General features: G+C 42.6%; 1 protein-coding gene across 1 annotated transcript in view; it reads left to right on the forward strand.

The window, feature by feature from the left end:
* Nucleotides 1-15,906, forward strand: part of ARID1A (AT-rich interaction domain 1A) — a gene marked incomplete at its 5' end in the record, with an annotated part of 91,247 nt that extends 75,341 nt beyond the window's left edge. Inside the window, 10 exons of the mRNA XM_083369845.1 lie at nt 1,170-1,379; nt 1,813-2,017; nt 4,931-5,063; nt 5,331-5,503; nt 5,687-5,828; nt 6,378-6,503; nt 6,596-6,692; nt 7,817-8,693; nt 9,229-9,359; nt 12,895-15,906. Of these exons, the coding sequence (XP_083225971.1) occupies nt 1,170-1,379; nt 1,813-2,017; nt 4,931-5,063; nt 5,331-5,503; nt 5,687-5,828; nt 6,378-6,503; nt 6,596-6,692; nt 7,817-8,693; nt 9,229-9,359; nt 12,895-14,610 (3,810 nt within the window). The 3' untranslated portion in view covers nt 14,611-15,906. The remainder of the gene's footprint in view (nt 1-1,169; nt 1,380-1,812; nt 2,018-4,930; nt 5,064-5,330; nt 5,504-5,686; nt 5,829-6,377; nt 6,504-6,595; nt 6,693-7,816; nt 8,694-9,228; nt 9,360-12,894) is intronic.
* Between the last annotated feature and the right edge of the window lie 1,295 nt (nt 15,907-17,201).

Here is a 17,201-nt window from a genome sequence, read left to right on the forward strand (position 1 = left end):
AGGTACTGAATGTCTCTTTACCTAAAAAAGCTACAGGCATCTGCTGGGTTGAGAACATCTGAAGTAAGGATAACTCAGATTTATGCAAGACTATTACAGAACCTTTTATATTAAAATTTGAGTTAAATACTTAATAAATAATGAATGCATGCTCATAAAAACACTGCACGGCTTCAGCAGTTCAGTTCAAGGAAGGAGAATGCCATCCGCCATTTTAAGCTGGATCATGTTGCAGTTAACACCGTGTTGACTAACTCTAAATAACAGTTCTGACTTATCTACAAATTTGACTTAGATAGACTTAGAGATCTCATTCATATCTTGGGACTGTCTGTACATGATATTGGAAGTAGGTCCTTTTTAGTAGCAGTACCTTGATTGTGGAATTTCTTCCAACGGGAGATGGGATTGGTTCTTGTATTGCATTAGTGTTTTCTTCTTCTATGAGCTTTCAATAACATGATTATTTGTATCTTTGAAACACATCAGTTGTATCATTTTTCCCTTTAAAACTTATACCGTGATGGTGCAACGGTTAGAATGCAATATTGCAGGCTAGTTCTGCTGACTGCCAGCAGTTCGATCCTGTCAGGCTCAAGGTTGACTCAGCCTTCCATCCTTCCGAGGTTGGTAAAATGAGGACGCAGATTGTGGGGGGGCAATATGTTGACTCTGTAAACCGCTTAGAGAGGGCTATGAAGTGGAAGTGCTATTGCTTGTGAAGGAAAAAGGAAGGAAAGAAGAAAGACAAGAAGGAAGAGAAACAAGGAGAAGGAAGGAAGGCAGCCTGGTGGCGCCACGGTTAGAATACAGAATTGCAGGCTAAACTCTGCCCACTGCCAGCAGTTCGATCCTCTCGGGCTCAAGGTCGACTCAGCCTTCCATCCTTCCGAGGTTGGTAAAATGAGGACCTAGATTGTGGGGGGCAATATGTTGACTCTGTAAACCGCTTAGAGAGGGCTATAAAGCACTATGAAGCGGTATATAAGTCTGTCCTGTTGCTGTATTCATTTTCATTGCGCTAGCTAAGTGCAATAGGTGCAGGCTATGGTGGAATACTTCTTTTTCTGCTTTATGAGAGGATCTCAGGAGATTTAGATTTTATCTCATTGTGTTTTAAGCTGTTGTGTCATTTTTCTAATTGGCCTCTTCCTTTCTTCTTTCCCTAGAAATCCAGTTCCTCCACCACTACAAATGAAAAGATTACTAAATTATATGAGCTGGGTGGTGAGCCAGAGAGAAAGATGTGGGTAGATCGTTATTTAGCCTTTGCTGAAGAGAAAGCAATGGGAATGACCAATCTTCCCGCAGTTGGAAGGAAACCTTTAGACCTGTATCGACTCTACATTTCTGTGAAGGAGATTGGAGGGCTGACTCAGGTGAGTAAAGCACAATAGGGTATCCTTGCAGCAGTTTTAGGACGGATACTTGAAGTGGACACTTGAACCCTCTTTTTCCACTTAAAAAGGTGCCACTGTACAAGCTAGAAAGAAAAGGAAAAAGGAAAAGACTTAAACATAAAAGAAAAAAAACAGAAAACAAAAAGAAAAAATAAGTATACAACAAAGAAAAAGAAAAGAAATTTGGGAAAAAAAATTACTTTCCACTTCATCACAACAAATTGTGGCTAAATCACTAATGATTTCCTTTTAATCCATTGTTAAGCTGAACTACCCCAAAAAGTTTTATTGCCGTCTCTTGTTTATTTTTGACAGGCTGCCGTTATTGCTTTTATTGTACACTTTAGGAAGGGAGTGTTAAGATTTGGATTGAAGGATAATAAAATGAGTTGGCACTTCTGGATTTATGCAGGTTAACAAGAACAAAAAATGGCGAGAGTTGGCTACCAATTTGAACGTGGGCACCTCTAGCAGTGCAGCTAGCTCTCTGAAGAAGCAGTACATCCAGTGTCTCTATGCTTTTGAGTGCAAGATTGAACGAGGTGAAGACCCTCCCCCAGACATCTTTGCAACGGATTCCAAGAAATCACAGACCAAAATACAGCCTCCATCTCCAGGTGAGTCAGTTGCTTTCTACAGCCCACTGAGGTTTTTTTTTTTGCCTGTTCCACAACAGATAAATTTCCAGTAGACAGCAGCCTCTGTGAATAAACTGTAGAACGCTCAAAGGATCTTAATTTCCATTGGAACATTTTCAGACTAATTATATACACCTCTTCCTCTGTACATGCTATTTTCATGGATTTCGTTTTTAGACTTTTAAATAGAGAGCTTTCTCCTTGCTCCAGACAAAGTGTTTCTTTTCAAGTAGGAAAAAAAATTGACATATTGGAGTTGTACACTAAGGTAGAAAGAGGTGACAAAGTTATCCAATAGATTTTTTTTTCCATTAGCTTCGGGTATATTGTAACAGATAGAATATCTTCTATTTTAAGACCCAGAATGCATAATCTACTGGGTTACGGTGATGAGTTTAATGTAAAGCCATTCACCGTGGGCCTCTAGTTTGAATACAGAATTATTTCAACATGTGTAGCTTATTTCATGCATGTAATGTTTGTCTTCAACTAAGTAGTGGGCAATGTCTGTGGTCAGAACGTGAATTGTTTTTTTGTGGTGGAGTCTTCTTTTAGTGATTGCAGTGATTTGGGAGAAGCCAATATATTTCTAAATTAACTCAGATGGAGTAGCAGTTCTACTTTTATCACAAAAGGATTTCTGTAGAAGAGAAATGTTCTTGGTTATCTGAGCAGTGGACCAGCAAAACTGTTCCTAATAATAGAGAAAGAAGAGATGAAAGTGAGGGAATAATATCCACCGGATAAAGGATATAGGGTGGGGCTTGGAAGACCGAATTCTAAAAGGGTGGACCAAATGAAGTCTTGAATGGACAGAAGGGGGAAAAAACATTGAAGATCTTGCTCTCTGACTGATCATAGATACTTGATAATTTTCAATAGGTGCAGCCTATTCTTTCTTGTTCCAATCTCAGGATATCTAATAGCTTTGTTATCTCAGCCCCAGAATGACGGGTCCTTCACACTTTTGTCCCTTTGTGGGTGTGTGTCTTTCTCATTCCATCTTGCTCTGGCTCTGCATTTTAGTGGTGGCAAAGCATTTTGAGTGATTCTTTTGGTGAAAAATAAAGGTGGTATATTAAAGGTACACAGCTAAGCAATATTATATGTTTATGATGTTTCTAGATATGCTAAGTTGGGGATAAAGTTAAAAACTAAACACTACTGTATTCACAAGGGAGCTGAAGAGTCCGCCTGATGCAAGGTCCGGCTGAGTCAACCCAGCCCAGCATTGCCACCTCCTTTTGCTGTCGGCTCTCCTGATTGTTAGGCAAAAATTCTTCTCATCTGTTTGTGTCAACTAAGAGATGCCGGGGACTTATACATGTGCTTCCTACTATATGATATGCTTGAGCTGTCATTGCTTATTCAGGATAATCCTGGCTGTTTAAAGATTGAACACTGACTACTAAGTTTCCTGCTGCCCGCACACCTGTTCCATGTCAAGTCCTATTGTGCTTTGTCATTCATACGATTTTCTTTTTAAAGGCTAATGCGTGGCTAAGAATGTCTTCATTTTTGGATAGAGCTGATTAGTGCACTGAAGCGCATGTCAGAACAACATCCTTGTATGGGGGGAAAAAAAATACTTGGCTATCCGGAGTCTGGCTCTGCGACGAAAGCCTCATTTTAGCACATGCCAAACTGGCCTCCTTCTGTTTTGCGGGTTTGATTTGGTCTCCTGGACTGCTTTAGCCCGATCGCTCTTCTCTTGTACTCTGCCACTGTTTTTGTTTTTGTTTTTAGCCTTTCTGGCTTTGGTTATGAATGAATAGCCCCGTGCGCCTTGGGAAGTACAGCCAGTTAGACTCGAGTTCAGAGTGTATGGAATTGGCACCCTTCCAGCAGTTTGTAAATTTGTGAGTTGGGAGGGACAGCAGGGGCTGGGGGAGGAAGAACAAATGGCAGGGAGGCCGGGAATGCCTCGAAACCTCTTCCTGCTGATGTCAGTGTATTAGAATGCAGCTGAGACTTTGCTTCTTGGATTCCCAGGGGACAGGAGGGGAGCTGAAAAGCTAATGAATGGGGAGAGGGTGGGGGAGGGGTTATGAATGAAGCTCCCCGCTGGGCTTGGCGCTGCCCTGCCTTCTCCAGAGAGGCTCCCAGACTGGGAGGGAGCCGCGGAGCAGAGGGAGAGGGTGCCCTGAAGGTGGGGCATAAACAAACATGACCTGCACATGACCTCTAGAGGATTTTAATGAAAAGCTGAAATGACTCATCAGCTTGCCAGGCTAGGCGAGGGATATCGGTGCTGAAATGGTAACGAATGGAAATCTCAAATTGAGAGTTTGACTCTGGCTAGCTGCTAGGAGGAGTACCACAGACCCCAGCCAGGGGACCCTCGAGGCACTAGAGGGAGCGCATCAGCCGATTCGTTCTTTGCTATCTCCCGGTTTATCAGACTTTTTAAAAATGGTCTCGCATCAAGAGAAATTAGGTAGCCTTTCTAATCTCTCTTGTTTCTTGCCATGTAGATTTGTTTGGGGCAAATTTTGTGGGTTCTTGTGACTTGGAGTATGTTTCGAGGCTGTAGAGTAATAGTGAGCATTGACCCCTACCAACAAGATATTACAAGACATCGACTTGCCCTTCCTTATTTTTTGCGGAAGACCACCCCCCCCCCACCCCCCTATGTTCACTACCCTATTTCTCCTTGTAGGTAATAGTCTGCACATAATAAGATAATTTGAGTAGCACGTTTTCTAGTTAAAATTAGGAATGCCCTCTCTCGTAATCAGTTAAAATTTAACTGATCCCGCTGCGAGTGAATCTGCACAAGGAATTGTATAACGTGTAATCTCTTCTTTCCTATTCATATGTTCACTGTGTTTGGGGTTTTGCACAGCACCTTCAAATTACCATGTAGCTGATGGCTGTCTTCTCTGTTTGCAGCGGGTTCAGGCTCCATGCAAGGTCCTCAGACACCTCAGTCCACTAGCAGCTCCATGGCTGAAGGAGGAGACTTGAAGCCCCCAACTCCTGCATCTACACCACATAGTCAAATGGCACCTTTGCAAGGCATCAGGTAATCCCCAGTCTGCTTTCTACTGCTATACCAATAAATGTAACAACTTCTGGTGATTTGTTACAGCCTTGGTAATAGAGTACCAAACTGGAATTGTGAATTGGTTGCAGTGGTGTTCAACTTTTAAGTTAAATGAAGGCTATTGCTAAGCACGTTGGTTTGTGCTTAAATTGTAAGCCGCCCTGAGTCTTCGGAGAAGGGCGGGATATAAATGGGATTAAAATAATAAAAAAATAAAATAAAATGTTCCTCCTTTTGTTGGATCAGGAGTAACTCAGTAGGCCTTCAGGATGCCTTTCCCGACGGTAGTGACCCTACGTTCCAGAAGAGGAACTCCATGACTCCAAATCCAGGGTACCAGCCCAGCATGAATACTTCCGACATGATGGGTCGCATGTCCTATGAGCCAAATAAGGATCCATATGGCACTATGAGAAAAGGTGATGGTGTCTTTTATACCCCAGCATGTAGCCATTAAAACTGCTTGAGCCTCCTAAATCAATGAAAACACCTCTGAGATTTACCCATCTCCTAATTCTCTGCCCAATAAAACATCATATTTATTCATCTTCCATTTGGATCTTGGATTTTGTAGGCTGATCATTTACATTTTCTCCTTTTAGGAAGTGATCCCTTTATGTCCTCAGGGCAAGTTCCCAACAGTGGTATGGGAGATCCTTATAATCGTGCTACAGGTCCAGGGATGAGTAACATGGCTATGGGACCGAGGCAACATTATCCTTACAGCCATTTCGAAAGAGTGAGGTTAGTATTAGCACTGATTCTACCTTGCTGTACCACATACTTCTCGATTAAGCAGATTTTCTTACTTGGTAAGTTTATTCATTTTAATTCCATTGCCATCAGCAAGAAAGAAAACTTTTCAAATTCCAGTGTTCGTATACCTGAGAATTAGCCTTGCAGGTGTTTGTAAAAAAGCAAGTAAATGGTAAGAGGACTGAATTACAAGCAAATAAAAGGTTTGAAGGATGGTACTATTACATCAGTATGACTAGAAGTTGTAAAGGATCAGGTACTATTTTATCTGTTTCCTGAGACAGCAAGTACGAACCCCTCCAGACTTTTAAATGTAGAGTCTAAAAAGGTCTTTAAAACCCCCAATATATATCCAACATCTGAGTGACTTGTTAAATTATACCTAAAGTTGCACAACACAGCAAAACCTGGGTGTAAACAAGAGTTGTGTAGCCTATAAGATTTTATTACTAGTAGCAGCGCTCTCTCTGAGGCTTTAACTTCCATAAAGGAGGCCTAAAATTATTTCTTGTAAGTGTAGCTGTTTTCTTACTATAGAACTGAAGCAGGTATGGGACCTGAAGCCAGCTTGGGAACTGGAACAGCCCAGCCCAACATCTTGCCTTCCACCCCGGATTCAGGAATGTATTCTCCAAGCCGCTATTCTCAACAACCACAGCAACGGTAAGTTCCAATAGCTGCTCTCCATAGGTGGGCTTCATACTATTTGTTGTATCTGGGGATTTCAAAAATATTGGTTTTTTTCCCCCTTATAGGCATGATTCCTTTAGCAATCACTTTCCTACTCAAGGTACATCCTCTGGCAGTCCCTTTCCTAGCCAACAGTCCACCTTATATCAGCCACAGCAGCAGGTAAGCTCCCAACATTTCCAAAACTTGTTTGAAAAGAGAGCCTTAATAGTTGTGATCTGATGAGGAATCGTAAAGTGCAAGGCAATAGCGTTTGCAAGAAAGAGTGCGACTTAGTGTCACAAAGACCAGACTTCTTTGGGTCAAGACCGGGAGGAATATTTGTAGGACTTAATTGAAGCTTTCAGGTTTCATGTTTTGGACAGGAAACAAAACAACAGCATTCTTCAATAAAGAAGCTTTGCCTCATTACGGTAATCTTTGCATGCTAGCCGTATATATAATGGACATTTGCATTGATCTGCAATTAGAGATCTAAAATATAATTGCATGTCACTTGGATGCAAGGATATTTATGATCATCAAACTTAGTTACTCAGGGTTTCCCCTTGGGAATGCTTTATTATGAAGACTGAAAAGTTCCTACCAGAGCTTCTGTTTGAAAGGTTTTTTTTCCCTGTTTGCCACGGAGATTTTTCTTGTTTCTGCCATAATTCCACACACATTTGTTTTGCCATAAATTATTTCTCTTGTCTGAAGCCACATGGATAAAGACAAGGCTATCCGTATCAGAGCGGATCAAGTATATTGTATCCTGGTGGGAAAGATTTTGAAACCAAGCAGCATAATTTAATCATGGAATTTGCAACAAGTTCTCAAACTGTGTTTGAGATTTGATAACTATCCCAAAGGAGACCATGTAAATCTCGAAAAGTACTTTGGTGTTATCCTGAATGCAGCCATTCTATATTTTTATATTTAAAGGATTTTGTCAGCTCTTCAGCCAAAAAGATTTCAGCGTATGTGGAAGATACAGAATGAGGCTTTATGCTTAGGATGGTCTCCTTGGAATCTGTTACTTGTCACTCCCAACCCAGACACCTCCTTTCGTTCTTCATAGAGGATTTCACAACCAGGTGCTCTTTTGGGAGGAGTAGTTCATTTTGGTCCAAAGAGAGAATCTAGATTGAAGCTTCAAGTATCATCACTTCACATCATCATGATTCACTAGAATGCTCTTCTAGGAGGAATCAAAATATTCATAGAAGGACTTATGGATACTATGATTGGTACTATAGAACTGAGAGCTGCTTGTGAATAGCCAATTCTCTTTTTTTTCCCCTCAGAACTACAAGAGAACAATGGATGGCAACTATGGTCCACCAGCCAAAAGACATGAAGGGGAGATATATAACGTACCATATAGCACAGGCCAAGGACAGGCCCAGCAACAGCTCCCTCCAGCACAAACCCAACAAACAAGCCAGCCACAAACAGCTCAACCTTCCCCACAGCAGGAAATGTATAACCAGTATGGTGGTAATACATACTCTGCTGCAGATCGCCGGCCTGCTGCTGGGCCTCAGAACCAGTTCCCATTCCAGTTTGGCAGAGAGAGGGTCTCTGCTCCCCCTGGTTCCAGCACGCAGCAAAGCATGCCTCCTCAGATGATAGGTGGCCCCATACAGTCCACTCCGGAAGGCCCACAACAGGGCACCATGTGGCAAGGGCGTAACGATATGGGTTACAGCTATCCAAATCGGCAGAGCACTGGCTCTGCGCCCCAAGGGTCTGCCTATCACGGAGTGAATCGAACCGAAGAAATGTTACATCCAGATCAGAGGGTTAACCATGAGGGACCCTGGCCTTCTCATGGCAACCGCCAGCCTCCCTACGGTCCTTCTGCCCCCGTGCCCCCAATGACAAGGCCGCCACAGCCTAACTACCAGGCCCAACCCAGCATGCAGAATCACATTCCTCAGGTATCTAGTCCAGCACCTCTTCCCAGGCCGGTGGAAAACCGCACCTCTCCAAGTAAATCTTCATTCCTCCATTCGGGAATGAAGATGCAGAAGGCTGGGCCTCCTGTTCCAGCCTCACATGTAACACCAGCAGCTGTCCAACCTCCTATGATACGACGGGACATCACTTTCCCGCCTGGCTCAGTGGAAGCTACACAACCAGTGCTGAAGCAGAGGCGGCGCCTGACCATGAAGGATATCGGTAATTGAGTTGCTTATCCTCACCAGTGGTGTTTCCTGGTTACAAGTAGTGATGCTGGCTATTATATCCAAGGAAGGATTAGCAAAGCCTGAGAGGCCATTGAACAGCTGTTGTTCATGGCTACTGTGCCTGGGTTCATGCTGCTGGAATCCCAGTAAGGCTTGGTGGATGTTGGGATTAGTTCACAAAGATTCCTTGTGAGTACAGGTAGTCCTTGTTTAGTGACTGTTGTGATGAAAAAGTAATGTTATGATCAATCTTCACATTTATGACCTTCAAGTCTATAAAGCAAAAGAAAACTGAAGTCAGAGCACAGTTGCTGTTTCGCTTAGTTTTAGTCACCACTTTGTTTCATTACCAAGTTGCTGTTCCCAATTGTGATTGCTAAATGAAGGCTACCTGTACAGGTGTGATTGGTCTAGCCAATTAAATGAGATTCTTTTAGCTTCTTGTAGAAGTTGGAAAGCAGGATTTGATGCAGTTTCATTTTATTTCGGGTACTGATAAGTATCAAATTCGGTTTTGGGCACTGCAGGAACTCCTGAAGCATGGAGAGTGATGATGTCTCTAAAGTCTGGGTTACTGGCTGAAAGTACATGGGCCTTAGATACCATAAACATCCTGCTCTATGATGACAACAGCATAATGACCTTCAACCTCAGCCAGGTGGGTTGACAACTTCTGATAAGAGGGCTTTAAAAGTCCAAAATTTGATTAGAAGGTATGGGCAAGTTGATACAGGAGTCTGCCTCTTATATGAGTAAGTAGTGTGCATTCTGAACATTGACTGGCTTCATATAAAGCCATGGTGTCAAGAACCCAGGGTGACATGTGGAGTTACTTCTGAGTACTTCCTTTATTGATGCTCACCTACAATTGTATCTCGCCATACTAAAGCAATTATCTGCAGTAACTATAGATATACAGATTATTACGAAGGGTTTCAATCTTGCCCCTTTCCTGCCTACCAGACATTTCAAACTCCTTTGTCCCTTTGCCCTCTGGGGAGGAGCTCCTCTCTTACGATCCTGACTACATTCTAGCATACACGGGTTACTTAAATGTTTGTTGAATAAACCACAATTAGCAGAGTTTATACTTACACGCTATAAATCAGACATGTCAAACACAAGGCCCGGGGGCCGGATCCGGCCCGCGAAGTGGTTTCATGCGGCCCGCGAAGCCATCCTGGAAACAGTGAGGGAACGGCCCCCACTGCCTTGGCCTTGGCCCTGGCCCTGAGACCCTCCTCCTGCCAGAGACCCTCAGATCTGTCCCACTCCTGCCCAGGCCCCCATAGGCACCCTTGATGCGAATGATGTAGAGCTGACCACGCCCACCCAGTAGGCCATACGCACTCTGGCCACGCCCACCCAGTAGGCCACGCCCATCCGGCCCCCTGAGGGCAACCGCAATGCTGATGCAGCCCTCAGTGAAATTTAGTTTGACACCCCTGCTATAAATGAAACTTCTACATCATGCACCAGCACAGCATAGATCCAGTCAGTGTGAAACTTGGGCATTTTGAGAGTGGTTTAAAATAAAATTTCTAGCCTTCACAGGCTGAAACAAGTCAGAAAAGTTTCAGTTATCTGTTCATTGCCAAATCAGTTCTGTTTACCTACTGATTTTTTTTGTAATTCCAGAATTCCTAGCTCATATTACTAAGTGTCTTGCTGGCATGGAAATGTAGGAACTGCAATCCATTAGTTCTAAATGACCCTACTTGAAAGAAAGCTGTGGTACAGTTTTTCATCCTGGCTGCTTTTTAATAACTAGAAAGAAAAAAAAATTCTGCAAAGTAACGTAACCTGAGGAAATTAGCCTTGATTACGGGGTCAGGAGAGTTCAACTTTTATCTGAGCATCATTATATAAATGCTAGTTATAATGCAGCCCAAGGCCTTCTGAAAACAACACTTCTTGGTTCAGAACTTTACTTTACTTTTACTTTTATTAAATTTGTATACCGCCCTTATCCCGAAGGACTCAGGGCGGTTAACAGGGCATATATAAATAACAATACAAAAATTAAAAATTAAAAAGAAATTAAACAAATGCCCAATTAAAAATTACAATAGCAATAAAAGCAATAAAAGACCCATTAAAAACCCTAACGTTCCCCCATCAGGCCAGACCAGCTAGTTCAAATAAGTGGGTCTTCAGACCGCGCCGGAAGGAGCGAAGGTCCGATGCCATCCGGAGCTCAACCGGCAGTTGGTTCCATAGCGCCGGTTTACCTTTATGCTGCCCAGAATTGCCTTTGGTGACATGGGCAGCTACATAAATTTGATAAATACGTACATGACAGCCTTTTCTAAAATAATATCTTAACTTAGTGAAAATATTTCACACTGATTTTCCATACAGTGTTGTGTATGAGCAAGTGGAAAATGAATAGCAATTGGGAAGATACAATGATTTTTTTCAAAGATAATATCCACTGGATTTTTCTAATTTACAATGTGATTAGCAAACAGGTATCCTTTCACTCCTTACTTATCATGGGCTGAAAGTACAAAGTACAAAGACTCAGGTCACATACACTCAGCTGTCCTTTTCTACAGAACAAAGGAACTTGAAATACCTTAGAACAGCGTTTCCCAACCTTAGGAACTTGAAGATGCGTGGACCTCAACTCCCAGAATTCCCCAGCCAGCATAGCTGGCTGGGGAATTCTGGGAGTTGAAGTCCACGCATCTTCAAGTTCCTAAGGTTGGGAAACGCTGCCTTAGAATCCCTAACAGTTACGTTGCTTTCTTTCACTTTCTGAAATGCATCTTACAAAACAAACTCTACAAGTTTGCACCATGATAGATTCAGTATAATTGATCCAGCAAACTGCTTGGAAACTATTCTTTCCCTACCATTTTCTTTAAAAACAAACAAACAAAAAAAACCCGATTCTAAGTTTCTAACGTTAGTTGTGATATTTGATTTACTTCTGAACGAATAACAAAAATGAGGCCGAGTTTACTATAGAGCAGACATGTCAAACACAAGGCCCGGGGGCCAGATCCGGCCCGCAAAGTGGTTTCATGTGGCCCTCGAAGCCATCCTGGAAACAGTGAGGGAACGGCCCCCACTGCCTTGGCCCTGGCCCAGAGACCCTCCTTCTGCCAGAGACCCCCAGATCTCTCCCACTCCTGCCCAGGCCCCCATAGGCACCCTTGATGCGAATGATGTAGAGCTGGCCACGCCCACCCAGTAGGCCACACACACTTTAGCCATGCCCACCCAGTAGGCCATGCCCACCCAGGCCACACCCACCCGGCCCCCTGAGGGCAACCGCAATGCTGATGCGGCCCTCAATGAAATTGAGCTTGACACCCCTGCTATAGAGTAACCAGTGAAGTTCAGCCCTGTTCATTCATAAGATCTAGACAGAATTCTCCTTGCGTGCTACTAATTTAGGGTTATCTGCTCTGCTTTAGTAAGGGGAAATGCTTAGATATGCCAAAACCTGTCCCTTGCTTTAGATACTAGTTCTTAGATTATCATCAGGAGCCATACATTCCAGTGTGTGACACTCGCTCTGTGAGGGAGATGGACAGTTTAAAAATATGATAAATAAAGGATAAAATTTAGTTTACCTCCAAAGAAGGAAGTTGAAGCAGATTGAACACTAACTATCTGATTTATTTTCTGAACCATCTCTCAGGAGATCTGGCTTTTTTTTCCCCCCATGCTTAATTTGAGCGTGTGAAATTATCTCAATTTCTGGATGCATTTAGCTCATTGTTCTTAACTCGTAACTGTCAACAACAGTGAGAGGATTCCTCTGAGTGTAGTTTTTTAAAAACAGCAATGGGCAAGACTTGTGGCGTGGGATATTTATTTATTTATTTCGATTTATATACCGCCCTTTTCCTGAAGGACTCAGGGCGGTTTACAGGGCAAATTAAAACAGTGCAATGTACAAATTAAAATAAAATTAGATTAATAGCCCCAAAACATATTCCTTTGGGGGTATAATTTCTAGTCTCTAGAAAGAATGGGCAAGGACAAGATTTACTGACCTGGGGCAGGATTAAGGACCACTATGGGATTATATTGAATGAACTGTGAACACCACAAAATGGATGCTATTTGCATAAAAAAAGGGGGTTGTTTAGGTGACCATCTAACAGTCTGAAATTTATGTACTTCTTGTGTATATTGTGCTATTTTTAACCTGCTCGGATGTCTTATTTGTTTTCCAGCTGCCAGGATTGTTGGAACTATTGGTGGAATATTTCCGACGTTGCCTCATTGAAATCTTTGGAATCCTGAAGGAATACGAAGTGGGCGATCCAGGGCAAAGAACTCTGTTGGATCCTGAAAGGTGTTGCCAGTCTTCAAATTCTCCTGAAGGAGTGGAGAAAGAAGAGCCACAGAATTCTAACTGCGAGGCGGAGGAAGAGGAGGAAGAAGGGGAGGAAGAGGCTGCCTTTGCAAATAAAGTCACAGCACCTCTAGAAAGTAACGAGGAGAAGCTAGTCAGTAAATTTGACAAACTTCCAGTCAAGATAGTGCAGAAGAACGATCCATTCGTAGTAGATTATTCAGATAAGCTTGGCCGGGTGCAGGAATTTGAGAGTGGACTGTTGCACTGGCGGATTGGTGGGGGAGACACCACTGAACACATCCAGACCCACTTTGAAAGCAAATTGGAGTTATCACTGACTCATAAACGAGCTTCCTGCAACTCTGTTTTGAGAAAACGCTCTGTAGCCGAGGGCAACCCTGTCACTCAAGAGGGAGAGTCCTCTGCACCTGACGGTCCTCCGGAGAAGAGGATAACAGCTACTATGGATGACATGCTTTCAGTCCGACCAGGCTCCTTGGCAGAAGAGGAGGTCAAAAATGTGGAGGTAACGAAGGAAAGCAGCAAATTTCCATTTGGCATTAGTCCAGCTCAGAGCCATAGAAATATCAAAATATTGGAGGACGAACCTCACAGTAAAGACGAAACGCCCCTCTGCACACTTCTGGACTGGCAGGACTCGCTGTCTAAACGCTGCATCTGTGTATCTAACATCATCAGGAGTTTATCGTTTGTGCCAGGCAATGATTTTGAGATGTCAAAACATCCTGGTCTGCTGTTGATCCTGGGGAAACTGATTCTCTTGCACCATAAGCACCCAGAACGCAAACAGGCACCCCTGACGTATGAGAAGGAAGAGGAGCAGGACCAAGGAGTGAGCTGCAACAAAGTGGAGTGGTGGTGGGACTGCCTGGAGATGCTGCGTGAAAACACTTTGGTCACGCTGGCCAACATCTCTGGCCAGTTGGACCTTTCTCCCTATCCAGAGAGCATCTGTTTGCCTATACTGGATGGACTTCTCCATTGGGCAGTGTGTCCTTCAGCAGAAGCCCAAGACCCTTTTCCAACCCTTGGGCCTAATGCTGTCCTCTCGCCTCAGAGACTGGTTTTGGAAACCCTCAGCAAACTCAGCATCCAGGACAACAATGTGGATTTGATCCTTGCAACGCCACCTTTTAGTCGCTTGGAGAAACTCTACAGCACCATGGTGCGTTTTCTTAGTGACCGAAAGAATCCCGTATGTCGGGAGATGGCTGTGGTACTACTGGCCAATTTGGCACAGGGTGACAGCTTGGCAGCTAGAGCCATTGCCGTGCAGAAGGGCAGCATTGGCAATTTGTTGGGCTTTTTGGAGGATAGCCTGGCAGCTACTCAGTTCCAGCAGAGCCAAGCCAGCCTGATGCACATGCAGAACCCTCCCTTTGAGCCGACCAGTGTGGACATGATGCGTCGGGCAGCTCGTGCGCTGCTCGCCCTGGCCAAAGTGGACGAGAACCACTCAGAGTTCACGTTATACGAATCACGGCTGTTGGACATCTCCGTGTCACCTCTGATGAACTCATTGGTTTCACAAGTTATTTGTGATGTACTGTTTTTAATTGGCCAATCATGACAGCCGTGGGATGCCTATACCCCTTTGTGTGTGTGTGTGTGAATGGAGGACTTAGAAACTGATTGTTGCCCTTTATTTATGCAAAACCACCTCAGAATCCACTGTCTGCCCTGCGCTGTCCTGCTTCTACCTTGGGGAAAAGATATTCCCCCCTGCCCTCACCTCTGCCCTTCAGATCTATCCTAACCCCCTGTTCAAGGAGACAAAAGTTCTGCCTACATTTAAAAAAAAGACTTTTTTTATTTTAACCAAAGTTGCTGTTGTTTACAGTGAGTTTGGGGAAAAAAACTTTGTCCTGTTAACGCATCGACAGGCACTACTTTCATAGCTGTTTTTAATGGTAAACTCTGAAGGACAAAAAGTGACTGCTGAACTCTTTGTGTGGTTTATCGTTGTACATTCACAATCTTGCAGGAACCAAGAAGCTACCAGTTGTTAACAGACCTTGTCCAATGGAGGCCTGTGCAGTAGAGTGTAGAACTTCATGTACTGTACACCTTAAACTGTAAACATACTGTAATAATGTCTCACATTGAAGAAGAAAAAAAAAGCTGGATCAGCAGCAAACTGTAGTTTTTAAAAATGTTTTTAGTTAATGTTGAGGAGAAAAAAAGGCTTTTCCCCCAAAGTATCATGTGTGAACCTACAACACCCTGACCTCTTTCTCTCTTCCTCCTTGATTGTATGAATAACCCTGAGATCACCTCTTAGAACTGGTTTTAACCTTTAGCTGCAGCCTGACAGCTGCCAGGTGTGTATATATATATATGATGTTGTACATTGCACATGCCCTCAGATTCCTTGCAGTTTTGTTCCCCTTCTCCCTGCCACCCCTTTATAGTATGACGAGTTAAACAAGTTGATGACCTGCAAAAGCGAGACACCAATTATTTAATCTCTTGCCAGAAATCTTTCTTTCTCTTTCTCTCTCTTCCCCACCCCCACCCCCTTTCTTTTGCCTCTGGAGGATGCTGTACAGGTCTGTGTATAAAGTCATTGCTGTCTCAGCAGCCAATCAACTTATAGTTTTATTTTCCTGGGGGTTTTTTTTGTTTCTTTTCCTTTCTAATCGAGGTGTGAAAAAGTTCTAGGTTCAGTTGAAGTTCCTGATGAAGAAACACAATTAAATTTTTTCAGTGATGAATTCTGCATATTTGTATTTCAGACGATGTAGCTAAAAACTTGATGTAAATTCCTCCCTTTTTCCTTTTTTGGCTTAATGAATATCATTTATTCAGTATGAAATCTTTATACTATATGTTCCACGTGTTAAGAATAAATGTACATTAAATCTTGGTAAGATGTTTGTGAGGGTTTTCATTCTCAGTGATCACATAAGCCACTTTATGACATCCTAATATCAACCAGATGTAATCTAGATGTTTCTCTAGGAAAAAAATACTTTTAAAACAATACTCATTTTCAAAGTAAAGATGTATTTATTTAGCATAAATAAATGCACAATTAAAAATTTGAATACATAAATGGCTAGGATTTGTTTGTAAAATCAGGGAAGAGTTGCTTTGAATATAATACCCTGATCCTTAGTAATTGCTAGTCCATTGTTCACAATTTAAAAGCTCAGTCTTCAGCTGTCTTAAAAGGGTAAGGGGATGGGTAGAAATTAGGACAACTTATTTAGCCTACTCAGTATGGAATACTGGTGTGTATATTTTTTTTGGTGCCTTGCTATTTTTGAAATAGTGTCCTATTGAGTCAGTAGGAAATAATAATAAGCTACTTTAATGCCAAATTAACAAGAGCATGTTAAACCTTTTGCCAGATAAGTAACAATTTAATTGTGCAAAGCCAAGAGTAGCAGGCCTCTGTTAATTGAGAGCTGAAAAAGAGCCAAATCAATATTTTCCTGGCAAGACTACCAAGCTCCTAAAGACAATTTGAGGAGGAAGGAGAGTTAAAGGCAGATTTATATACCCAATTGGTAAATCAACTGATGTACATGTGTGCCAAGCAGCACCAACTTGCACTGTTTCCCCACCCATTAAAAAGCTCCCTCAAGACTAAGCTGTGAAGAGTAAGCTGTGTGTCAAAAATGTGCTGTGTTCTTATACCTCTTCTGTTTTTATAACTACTTGCATAAAGTATTTAACAGTTGCAGTTGCAGAATAAAGTAGTACATAGTGTGCAAAGCCCAGTACTTTAATAGTTACCACAAATAAGTATTAAGAGAACAGCAGTACTAGTTATATGGAGGCCTCAAAATCAATTTGTGACTAAGTCCCACTAACTGAAGTGGGAGTAAGTCCAACCAATTTAATGTGTGACATGCAACCCTGTTTTGATCATCAGCTTAAGAGGCTACCATTTGAAGAACAGATTGGTCATCCTCAAATCAAGATTTCCTATCCGGCTACTATGGGTACTAGGTAGGATTGGAACTAAAATGTCCATGAACAGTGACCATGCTGGTTGGTTGGGAAAAATTAGAATCTAAAACATCTGGAAGGGGTAGGTTAAGGAAGACTGCTTGCCTGTCAGGTGTGGAAAAACCAGAACCACACGCAGAAGCTCCATATTAATGATTTATTGCTAAAGAAATCTCAGACTAACGGTTTGCACCTGGGTAAGCT

Source organism: Vipera ursinii (assembly GCF_947247035.1).
Source record: "Vipera ursinii genome assembly, chromosome: 9".
NCBI classification, from domain to species: domain Eukaryota; kingdom Metazoa; phylum Chordata; class Lepidosauria; order Squamata; family Viperidae; genus Vipera; species Vipera ursinii.